Below are 11,383 nucleotides of genomic sequence, written 5' to 3'. Positions count from 1 at the left end.
CACTCTTCATTTCTAGCTATAGAATGCCTCGATTTAATACTATATGCAAAAGTTATGGTCAAAATATGATAGTATTGTCAAGTTGCCATAGTTGTACGTGACTTCTAAAGCATGCTCTATATCCACTCAAAATAAATAGAATGATTGATTCTCAACTAAAAAAGGCTCAACTAAGCCCTGAGAAGCTAGAATCAACCTAGAACAAAGCTGGAAGAATAGCTTGGAATTACATGAGCGAATTCTTGTTGAAGAACTCTTCTTATTACCACCAATAGGATTAGGACCACAATAGCAAGAGGTTGTGAGTATTGAGTAAAACATTGTGCATTTGCAAGTAATATACACATTGCATGCACATAGACTTTTGACTGTGCTTGTACATGAGCAATAAGGCACAGTTGGAAATAATTTATTTGTGTATGTGGGGAGTACTAAGATGGAAAAATAAAAGCCTTGAAGAATGATTAAGAAAGGTATTACAAAGTGTTTGGATAATGGCATGTTACTGAGCCAAAAGGGATGCAATAAAAACCTTGTGATAGGGAGGATATAATAACTGGGAGGAAACTCTACGTGAATGTAAAAGGAGAGATATAATGAAGAAGGGAGGATAGTCTAATATCATTGTCCCCTCCCCCCTTTTAAGTATAGAAAATAAAAAGGAGCTTATAATATCCATCTTCTTGCACCCATAGTTTATGTGATGTAGCCACATCAATAGTGTGATTTTCAATATGTTAGGGATAGCGCGAAACTTTTGGAGAGAAAGACTATAGTAGTTGCTAGATTTTTTAGGTAGGAGAGAGGAGCCCAAAATAAAAAGAAAGAGGAAGATAATGACTTGACAAACTGGTCTCTCTTCTTCTTGGAAATAAAGCCAATGATAGTGTCCAAGATGATGTTGTTATCATTCTATATATAGTGTTACACTGTGTGATTAATAGATGATTGATAGAGCCTTGTTTTGCCTCGATTGACTAAGTCAAACACTCATAGAGAGAGAGAGAGAGAGGAGACATGAGTCAAATATGGAGTCAGAGAGCTCATTTATTAACATCTCTTTATGTTGGACTGCATCGTCATATATTTTTCCTCCTCACAGAGCTCACAGAGGACAACATCTATTGCTTGTAGTGGCACTCTAGCCTCACATTGCTCCTAGTCCAAAAGAATGCTAGTTGGGAAAGAAATTTTATGCTAGTAGGTAGTGCTTCCTCACTCACTTTGCTTTGCCGCATCTAAAATAACCATCCAGATCAAGTTGCACATGTGCTTCATCCTCACTCCCATTTTTAACCCAATCTATCCTAAGAGCCGCACCATGCACAAGGTGTACTACTCTCTCTCCTTATCAAAATATAGGCTATATCATGACTCCATTCGGAACTTTTATATTAAAAAATGAATAATAGCAAATTAGAAGCCTTGTAAATTGTCCATTGTAAAAAATCATTATGAGGAAAATACCCTCTCTCGCTCACACACACACGCACACACACACACACACACACACACACACTCTCTCTCTCTCTCTCTCTCTCTCTCTCTCTCTCTCTCTCTCTCTCTCTCTCTCTCTCTCTCTCTCTCTCTCTCTCTCTCTCTCTCTCTCTCCCCCCCCCCCCCTTAGAGTACTAAGAAAAAAGAAAGCTTGGGACATGTAGAGGGGGGGAAGAGGGTTTGTGCTACATGTTCCAAACAAAGAGGAAAAATAAAATATGATTTTAACTAGTGGATGTAGACCAACTACATAGTGGATAACATGATGAACCTTTGAAGATGGAGATAAAGGCAATGGTAGAAAGAGTTATGCATATGAGAGAACCATGCTTAATGTTGGTAGGTCCTCCAATCAATGTTAAGCTTTGATACCAATGTTGTTGATAACCCACCTTAATCCACAAATTCACAAACTAATTGGCCTCCGAATAGAACATGAGGAAAATAGAAAAACAAGAGTACAAGAAGAGCTCGATGCAAATTGGAAGCACTCATCCTCCCATGCATTGAGAGGGCTATCCCCAATGTGTGTATCTATAGATTTCCATTACTCTTGTGCCCAAAAGTAACATATTGCATCCATAATTTTGTCTCTTTTTGTGAACAGCTCCCTTCTCCCTAATGTCTAGTTAACATCCAAAAAGTTACACAATATCTTGAATATTTTAGGCTCAAAATAATAATATTAGCCAAGCTTACAAGCATACAATAAATATCTAGCACTTAAATTGCATGAATATCAATATTAATTATTACTGCTCTATCTAATGCTTATGAATCTTTCTCAAAGTCCTTGATCTAAATATTCGATGCCAACACAAAACACATAAAATGTGTCTGTGTTCCTCCTGTGCCAACAATGCAATAAATGCTTGAGCTTCTATGTCTACTAGGTCATAATGATATGTCAGCATTCTAATCATGGTATCAATTTACTTAAAAGAGAAAGGCATTGACTAATTGGTTTATTGTCCTAAATTTTCTACCATTTTGACAATAGTTCTTTTCTTTGAATTTGGTTTTAACCTAATAGGGGTTTTGGGTCTAGTAGAGCATACCTAATGGAGATGTGCATATCTTACATCTAGGTTACTCTTTGAATCAATGGTCTTATTCACTTCTTTGTGCTAGGGGCTCTTATTTAGTTGATATGGGAGTTGTCTCAAGAATTATGACTATTTGGGTTGCACATTAGCATTGGAAGTAGTAGCTTTATGCTTCATAGTGAATGGGGTAGCAATAATGGAAGATAATTGCGGGTTTAGATTCTTGGTGGATGGATTGGAAGAAATGACTATTGTGTCAAGGGCTAAAGGTTGCTTGTGCCTAGCTACCTACGTTTACTTTGTGCACAATTCTTGTACACCTATACACTGTATGTGGCAGCCACCCTTCCTTGTCTAGTTTATTATTTATTATTTCTATGACAATAGAACAAGGGAAGGCATGTTACACATTGTGATTGTTGGAGTTTCCAAATACTATTTTGTTCTCTCTCTTGCTTGAACCTCCATAGCTCTTGCTTCCACTTGTGCTTTAACTCTTGCTCCACCTTTCAATTGGTATCAAAATGGGTATTTGAAAAGCTTCACTAACATTCATTTCAGCTCGAGAAGAGAGCTTCATCATAGTTTTATGGCAACCATTCATTGAGGTATAGGTGAGTCCCATTGCTTCCCATATCGATCACAAACCTTCTAGCCTTGATCTAGACCTTTCCTTAGATGGTTTAAGCTTCAATAAGTGATCATTGAGATTCAATAGCATTAGCAATAATCTCCAAGATAGCTAGTGTGATTTGCACCTGTTTAGTTGTCCCATATCTTTGATTAAATCGTCTCTTCCAACTCCTGCTTCAGCTCTAGGATCATTGGCCGCTCATTTGCCATCCTCCTCATCATTGAAGGCTTCCATTTGTGTTTGAGTGGTTGAGGTGTCAAGTGATTGACCTATTTTTCAGGATAGACCTATTGTATACTCTTTGACAACATGTATTTGAATGCCTATTGTTTCACTAATACTTATGTGATGCTTCTGGGGCAAGTTTGAATACCCGAATGATGCTTTTATGCGCGGGAAAGTCTTTTGGATCCATTAGAGCTCAATATAGCTCCATTACTGAATGGTTCTTTGCTAACATACCTTGTGGACATCAAGCATACACTATGAAGGCTTATGTGTTGAATGCTTATAGGCAGTTTGGGGATTCTATCTGGATGTCTTGATGCTTGGCATTGATTATTATGCTCAAATATGCTTATATTGAGCTCTAAGCTTTGGATTTGAGCTTTGTTAGACACATACTTGCAATGGCTATTTGCTTTAGTAGTTTCCCAATTATGGGCTTCAAGGCTTATTGTGGGCATATGCTCCTAGATGTATTCCTTCATGTCTTTGGCCACCTCAATATTATGAGACACATGTATTGAGCTTTGCTTTGCTCATAAACATCTAGATTTTCTTTATGGGAGTACTTTGATGTTTTTCATTGTAGAGCTTGATTTATTCGAGACAGTTGACTCTTGCTTATGTATATATGCTTAGTCAGTTTCAATATACATTGTCCTTGCAAACATCAATGATTGTGGGCCGATTTAACTTTGACTCGTACACTCAGTACTTCCTCTTGTTAGATGGGTATGTCAATCTTGGATGCATGCTTGGTTATGTACTTGAGCTTCATTATTTATATGGAGCGAGCTAGTTGTGTAGATTGGTGGATCTTTGTTGCTTTTGAAGATCTCTTATGCACAATTGGCTTATGTACATGCTACTCTTTCACTTGGAACTGCATTCTTTTTCTCTCCCCCAACATTTTATCATTCCAACTTCTCTCTCTCTCTTCAAATTTTTCTCCTCCACATTTATACTTGTGGAGTGTTATAGATATCGTAAGAAGTTGTAAAATTGTAAGATGGAGTTGGTAAGCAATGCATTTTTTCATTGGAGGGGAGGAAGAGATGTTAAACACCATTGCTTTCTAGGTATCCCAATGACCTGTGCTTGTGTGGGTGCTAGCATGGAGTGTTAGTCTTTCTTATTGATACAAATTAGCATCCTCTCGCTTTGTGTGCAAGGAAATCTAGGCTGTTTTGTGGCAAGCTGCCATGCCTTTGTTTCCATTGCTTCTTTCCTACGCATTGCATTTCACTTTCCTCATCTTTCTCTCCTTCTCTCTCTCTCTCTCTCTCTCTCTCTTCATTCTCTCTCTAAGTTTTTATTCTCTCTCTCTTCTTATTTCTCTCTCTAAAGTGTTTCTTTTTTCTCCCTCCATATCTCTCTCTCCCCTAAAATTTTTCTTTTTTCTACCTCTCTCCCCCAAAATTTCACACACACACACACACACACACACACACACTCTCTCTCTCTCTCTCAAAACTTTCCTCTAAGTCTTGACTCTCTCTCCAAATTTTTCTTTACTCTCTAAAATTTTTAAAATTCTCTTTCTTGCTCTAAATTTGTATTATTCCTCTCCCATAAATTCCCCCTCTCAAAATCTATTCTCTCTCTCTCTCTCTCTACACACACACACACATACACACACACACACACATCCTTTTTGCTCTCTCTCCCCACATTTTTTGTCTAATTTTTTTTTCTCTCTCTCTACTTTTTTTTTCTCCTCCCTCTCCCCCCAAAATTATTTCCCTTTAAATCTCTCCATTTCTTTCTCTCTTTATCCAAAATTTTCCCTCTCTCTCTTGCTCTCTTTATTTTTGTCAAAATTTTCCTCACACACACTCTCTCTCTTTGCTTTTCTTCTCTCCAAATCTACTTTTTCTTTATTCTCCCTCTCTTCCCCCAAAATTATTTCCCCCTAAATTGCTCTAAACTCTCTCGCCCACTCACACACTCGAAATTTCTCTTGCTTACTCTCTCTCTCTCTCTCTCTCTCTCTCTCTCTCTACTTTTTCTTTATTCTCCCTCTCTTCCCCCAAAATTATTTCTCCCTAAATCGTTCTAAACTCTCACCCACACACACACACACACTCTCTCTCTCTCTCTAACTTTTTTCTTTTCTCTCATAAATTTTTTTGCCATCTAAATCTCTCCAAACACACACACACACACACAAATTTTCTTATTCTACTCTCTCTAATATTTTTTCTATCCAAACTCTTTCTCTCTCTCTCTCTAATTTTTCTTTTCTCCACATTTTAAAAAATTTTCTCCCACTAAAATTTTCTATTCTCCCTCTTGAAAGTTTTTTTTCATCTAAAGTTCTCCAAACTCACACACACACACAAACACACACACACACACACACACACACTCTCTCTCTCTCTCTCCTACCTCCCTCTCCCTCTTCACACTCTCTATCTCTTGCTCAATTTTATAGTTCTCTCTCTGTGTCTCTTTGTCTTATCTCTCTCTCTCTAATAGGAAGTGACCCCAGCCTCAGCCACCCCTCTAGAGAGTAGTTATAGACTTTTTCAATGTAGTTGAACTCCTAGCTGTTGCCACCCCAGACACTACATCTCCTACTAATAGACGTCATTGAGGGACATCATCAGGCGGCATCACTATTGACATAGCTACAACATTACGCAAAGCATGACGCCCTAGAGTACCTACTTAGCAACATAGGCATGCCCATATGTCTCACATTTGCATCATGATTGCTCATTACAAATGCAGATTGGCGTTGACTCAATCGGAGGTAGCTTGAGAGTCTTGATGGATTCCATAAACTAAGGGGGAGATACTCTACACTCTTTTAATATTTTTAAACCTAGTTTTTTTTAGCTTTTTCAAATTTCCATACTTCTCCTTCCAATCTTCCGTGTAGACCTACACATAAATTTATCTCTATCTATTCTTCTCTGATGAGAGATGATGATACTAGTTATATTGGTTATGGTCTCATAGGCCATTCTAACCTTTTAGGGGTGTTAATAGATATTATCTTATATATATCTCTCTCTCTTTGTGAGCTACTAGTTGCTCCCACCAACATTGCATGCTTAAGCTCCCGCCAAAGGCATAATTTGCTCTTGCACCACTATCACTACCCTAACTCCTACCTCCCTAGCTCATTTGCTTGCTTTGGCCCCTGCATTGCTCTTGTTGCCTATTGACACATTGCACACACAGAGAGAGAGAGAGAGAGAGAGAGAGAGAGAGAGAGAGAGAGTGTGTGTGTGTGTGTGTGTGTGTGTACGTGCACTATGTTGCCCCAAAAGTTGTTTGAGATCATCATGCTACCACCAAAAGCTTTGGCTTTGTCGTTTGGCTTTGCCAATAGTTAGAGTGTTATTAAACTAATAGAACTCAATAATGGATACCCAGACTATTTTGGAGACCAATTTTGAACCTAGAAAAGTTGTTAAGAACATGAATAAGTATCCCATAGATATATATTTGGGATATTTATATGGATGTCTTTTTCTTGTTTTTCCTTCATTGGACATGTAACCACATGACAACAGGCATGTGAGAATTGGCCAAGGGCAATATATTTGTAGCGACCTCCTTGGAGATATCTAGATGCTCATAGGGGACGGAGGCAAGAGTAGCAATGACGGTGTTTGAGAGGTCATAGAAGTTGGAGACGAGGAGGTCTCGCTCCATCAATAGGAGGAGGTTGCTATTGTGGTAGCAATAGGAGATAAGAGCTTGGATGTTGTGGAAGAGGAGTGCAACTGTTGAAAGACTAGTGGCATGGAGTGCGGGATTCCAATGCCCAAGTCGTGGACCTCCTAAAACAAAGGGTTTGAGTAGGCCCACACCACTATCTCAACCTCCGCAACTGCTTGTCCATGAGAGAGAGAGAGAGAGAGAGAGAGAGAGAGAGAGAGAGAGAGAGAGAGAGAGAGAGAGAGAGAGAGAGAGAGAAGATGTCTTATTTGACAAAAGTATTAAAGTGTTTTTTAGAGGGATTTTTCAAATTAGGTTAAGTTTGAGAATTAAAATTGGAATCATTTTGGTGCTTTGAATATTACCAAAGCTAGAGTCTAAATAATGAAATAGTATAGTATTATTCTTTCCTTTAAACTAGTTGTTCCTTGTAAGTGGGATTAGCCCCACTAATGATCGGAAATAATTTATGTTTAAATGCGGGCTGTCATAATCAATGATTCATCATTCTCATGATAATCGAGCTTGACGACGAGGATGGACTGAGATGCGTCTGATACGAGATGCTCGGCAGGGCATTGCGGGAAAGGTGCCCCGGAGCCGATGCTACCAAGAGGGCATCTGCATGTTGGCGGCGGCCATGCTCCTCTCATCATCGTCATCACCATGGCGAAGATCGAGCTCCTGCTGCGAGGGAGCGAGTGGATTGCGTGGTGATAGGAGCTGGCGTGGTGGGCCTGGCTGTGGCCAGAGCTCTGAGCATGAGGAATAGGGAGGTGCTGGTGGTGGAGGCTGCCCCCACCATCGGCACCTCCACTAGCTCCAGAAACAGCGAGGTCATCCATGCGGGCCTCTACTACCCTCCAGGATCCCTCAAGGTCTGTGTTACCATCATCACCTTTCCCGTCCTCCTTCCTCCAAAAGTATGTCACCGTTTGGTATTTGATTAAGTCCTACCAGGATGCCTCAAGCAAGTAGTCATCAGTACCACAAGAGGCTTTAGACAAGTTCCCTCTACAATTCCCACATCAGGATGCCTCAAGCAAGTAGTCATCAGTACCACAAGAGGCTTTAGACAAGTTCCCTCTACAATTCCCACATTGTGAACTATGACAACATCATGAGCTTCTGTGAGGGAGGGACCGTATACCTGGCTAGGAGTGGTTGGGGTCAAGGTGCTGAATCCTCAAAGCTTTGAATTGCCCATTGTTTGCAAATCTCTCTAGCCTTATATCTTTTCTGCATAACTGCGAATTTTGGATAGTTTGAATTTGAATGGCTAGATAATACTGGGATGTAATCATCTAGAATGACAAAGATTTCTAACTGAGAATAACTTGTGCAGCCTTATATCTTTTCAGCATACACTGTACATCTTGGATAGATTTTATTTAAATAGGTAGATAATACTACTGTGTAACCATTATTTAGAATGACAAAGATTGTTAGTATTCAATTCATTAGTGACAAGTATACACTTTGTGCTTGGAATGCATCTTAGATGCCCTTCTTTGCTTCCTGATCCTGCCTTGCACTTGCAAGGTTCATCATGTTGATATTTGACAACCTATAGCTGCATCAGGCATACTCGATTTTTATCGGAACCCAAAATTTTCGTTCTTTTCACGGTGTAAGGCAAGGGACATGATTCAAACTATTTTTCAAATTTCCTATGTGGCTGGGCAGATGCTCCCAAATTCAGAGGTACTTGCAAGCTCTATCCAGTATGCAGAGTGAATTCCCCAAATAAAGATCTCAAGGCTTATTGACATTGTAGGTTATTGTTCGATGGATAATTGTAAAATTTTGTGAAATTGGTGTCATAATAGAAGGGAAGAGATTTGGAGAAAATCTCAATCAACTTAACCCTCAAGATAAGTCTAAAAATTAAATGCTTGGGGCATTGGTGGGAACTTAATCCTTGCTGGCATGCATGGGATAATGTTCCCCACTCTAGACAATCTATAAGAAGATCAGAACATCTTGCTGCCAAACCATATCGATTTATTGAATGGAAATTTCCAACTCACCATTGTGCAAAGACATGACCTCAAGCTCTAGGACAGCTGTAACTGAGTGCTTGGAAGCATGACAGACAATATGGATAGATCTCGACTAGCAAAAGAGGATATGCAATTCTTGATTGAGAGATATAAGGTCTAAATGCACATGGTATTGTTTGACCATGCCTCATATATGGAAAGGTTGGTCCCTAAAAAGATGACAAGCCAATGGTAAAAATAAGAATGATGTTACAAAATTTACTTTGGCTAAACTTAGTCTCTATGTACTTATGAAAAGGTGAGCTGAAATGAATGGTGAATGAACAATCTCCATAAAGTCTTGCTCTCATTGTAAGGGAAATCCCCAAAAACATATTTGTACATGATTGCTCTGATTTTCCTGCTGCCAGGCATTGCTGTGTGTTCAAGGGAGAAAGGCCCTCTACTCTTACTGTCAAGAGCACAGTGTGCCTCACAAACAGTTGGGCAAGCTTATTGTTGCCACCAATGCTAATCAAATTCACATGTTAGAGTCTATACAAAAACTAGGAAGGACCAATGGTGTTGAAGATCTCTGCCTCATCAGCAGCACTGAAGCTGCTGACTTGGAACCACAATTAAGGTGTGTCAAAGCTTTGTGGTCACCATCTACTGGAATTCTAGACAGTCACTCATTCATGCTGTCACTCCAGGTATATTCACTTCTGATCTACATGCTTGCAATGCTTTTAACTAAAATGTTGCTTCTAAAAATCAACAGATTTATGTATCTAATCTATGATTTTTGACAAAATTAATGATCAAATTAGTTAAGCAGTAGGAGCAATGTTCTTAGTGTGTTCTTTTAGAGTTACCAGATGCCATGGTGACATCCTGCTACTATGAAGAGAGAAGGGTGATTTTGGCAGCCTGTATATTCTTGTAGTCCTTGGTCTCTCCCATTGCTTTTAGTTTATGAACTGCTTTTTTAAAGTCGGTTATTATAAAAAAGGGCTAATTGGGAATGTCATAGAACCTTTGTGCTTATGAATGCCAAGCTACAAGGTCAGAGGGTTTTTTCCCCCCCTCCCCTGCCCCCCCTTGGAATGCACTGCAAGGGGGGGCGGGTTGTTCCTTCTCTGACCTTGGAATGCAATGCTTGAAGACCTTTTTTAGTGATTTGAGGCTTTCGGGAGCTGCTGCTGCTGTCGTATTGGTCAAATTCCATGCATAAAATTTTCTGCAGCAAATCCACAGCTCTAACAGAGTGGGAGACTGCACTAGAGAGAGTCTGAAAAAAGAGGTGGAACTGTTTGGGCAACCAGCTCTTTCCCTTCTCTATTTGTGAACAGTGAATTGCACAGTCGCAATGAACACCAAAAACCTACAGCAGAAGGGAACCTTTGGTGGAACCTAAGTGCCACCAGATTGAGGAATCAGATGTGAGTGTGAGATAATACAGATGCACTGGATGCTTATGATGCACTCAATAAGGATTTTCACAAGAGCAGAATGGTTTTTGATAAAGCTCTCACAACCCTCAAATATAAAATGAATTGCACTCACTGGTGCAACCTATTAGAAGTTTTTCTGCCAGAGCAGTCATGATCTTCTTTGCAGTCACTCGTCTGTCTGTTATTGATATGGCCTAGTGGATTAAGGCAATGGTGGTTTGTTCTTCCTGTTAGGGTTTCTGTTATCACCTTGGACATTCAAGATGGGTGTCCATATGTTAGCAGTGTCAGCTCATGTGTGAGTCTAGGCTATGCTTGATATTACTGGGTAATTTAGGCATTTTATAGTGGTCATATGAGTGATTATTTAGGCACTTATTGCTGGCCGACCAGCTGCCATATTTGGCATATTTTGTGCCTATTTATTCAGTGGCTCCTTCTCCTTTCATCCAGTCATCATCATTCTTCAGATGGTTTTCCTGTTGGAGAGAGGAGCCAGTGTTGGTGCCCACACAGCGAGTGACTCACTGTTGTACGCGTCTTTCTCATGTTTGGTATATGGATTCCATTTCCCAAGCACATCTTTGAGTTCTCTTCCCTTGCAGTGTTCTTTTGTTCTTTTGTTTCCTTTCTCTTCTATCTTGTGTTCAGCAGTTTATTTCAGCACTTGTCTATGCTTTCATTGCTGCACTACTTCTGACATGGTATTAGATTGTAGGATCTCAGTTCTTGTTGCGATTTTTCTGTTGATTACAAGTCCTTTTTTTCCCTGCTGATCAGGCTTGTGTTTTTTAGAACAGCAACTTGCGTTTTTAACTTGTGTTTGGATTTCAGTCTGCAATCGTCAGTTTGTTGCATTAAGTGCTTCACCAA

The 11,383-nt window shown here is 39.6% G+C and overlaps 1 protein-coding gene across 5 annotated transcripts in view; it reads left to right on the top strand.

Moving 5' to 3' along the window:
* Window positions 1-7,571: 7,571 nt before the first annotated feature.
* The window catches only part of LOC148038449 (uncharacterized), a 45,813-nt gene continuing 42,001 nt past the window's right edge, over window positions 7,572-11,383 (top strand). For 3 of the 5 annotated variants that reach the window (XR_015689594.1, XR_015689601.1, XM_087672201.1), the window contains exons 1-2: window positions 7,573-7,952; window positions 9,488-9,769. Coding sequence is in view for 3 of the 5 variants with exons in the window: in XM_087672201.1 (XP_087528327.1) it covers window positions 7,638-7,952; window positions 9,488-9,769 (597 nt within the window). In the remaining 2 variants the exon portion in view is untranslated. Of the gene's footprint in view, window positions 7,953-9,487; window positions 9,770-11,383 lie in introns of all 5 variants that reach the window. The other 2 variants (XM_087672216.1, XM_087672225.1) reach the window with 1 other exon arrangement.

The sequence above is a fragment of the Lygodium microphyllum genome, chromosome 3 (assembly GCF_053477565.2).
Source record: "Lygodium microphyllum isolate KBCC chromosome 3, Lygodium_microphyllum_v1.1.10, whole genome shotgun sequence".
Taxonomy (NCBI): Eukaryota; Viridiplantae; Streptophyta; class Polypodiopsida; order Schizaeales; family Lygodiaceae; genus Lygodium; species Lygodium microphyllum.
This window is presented reverse-complemented; position numbering and strand designations above follow the sequence as displayed.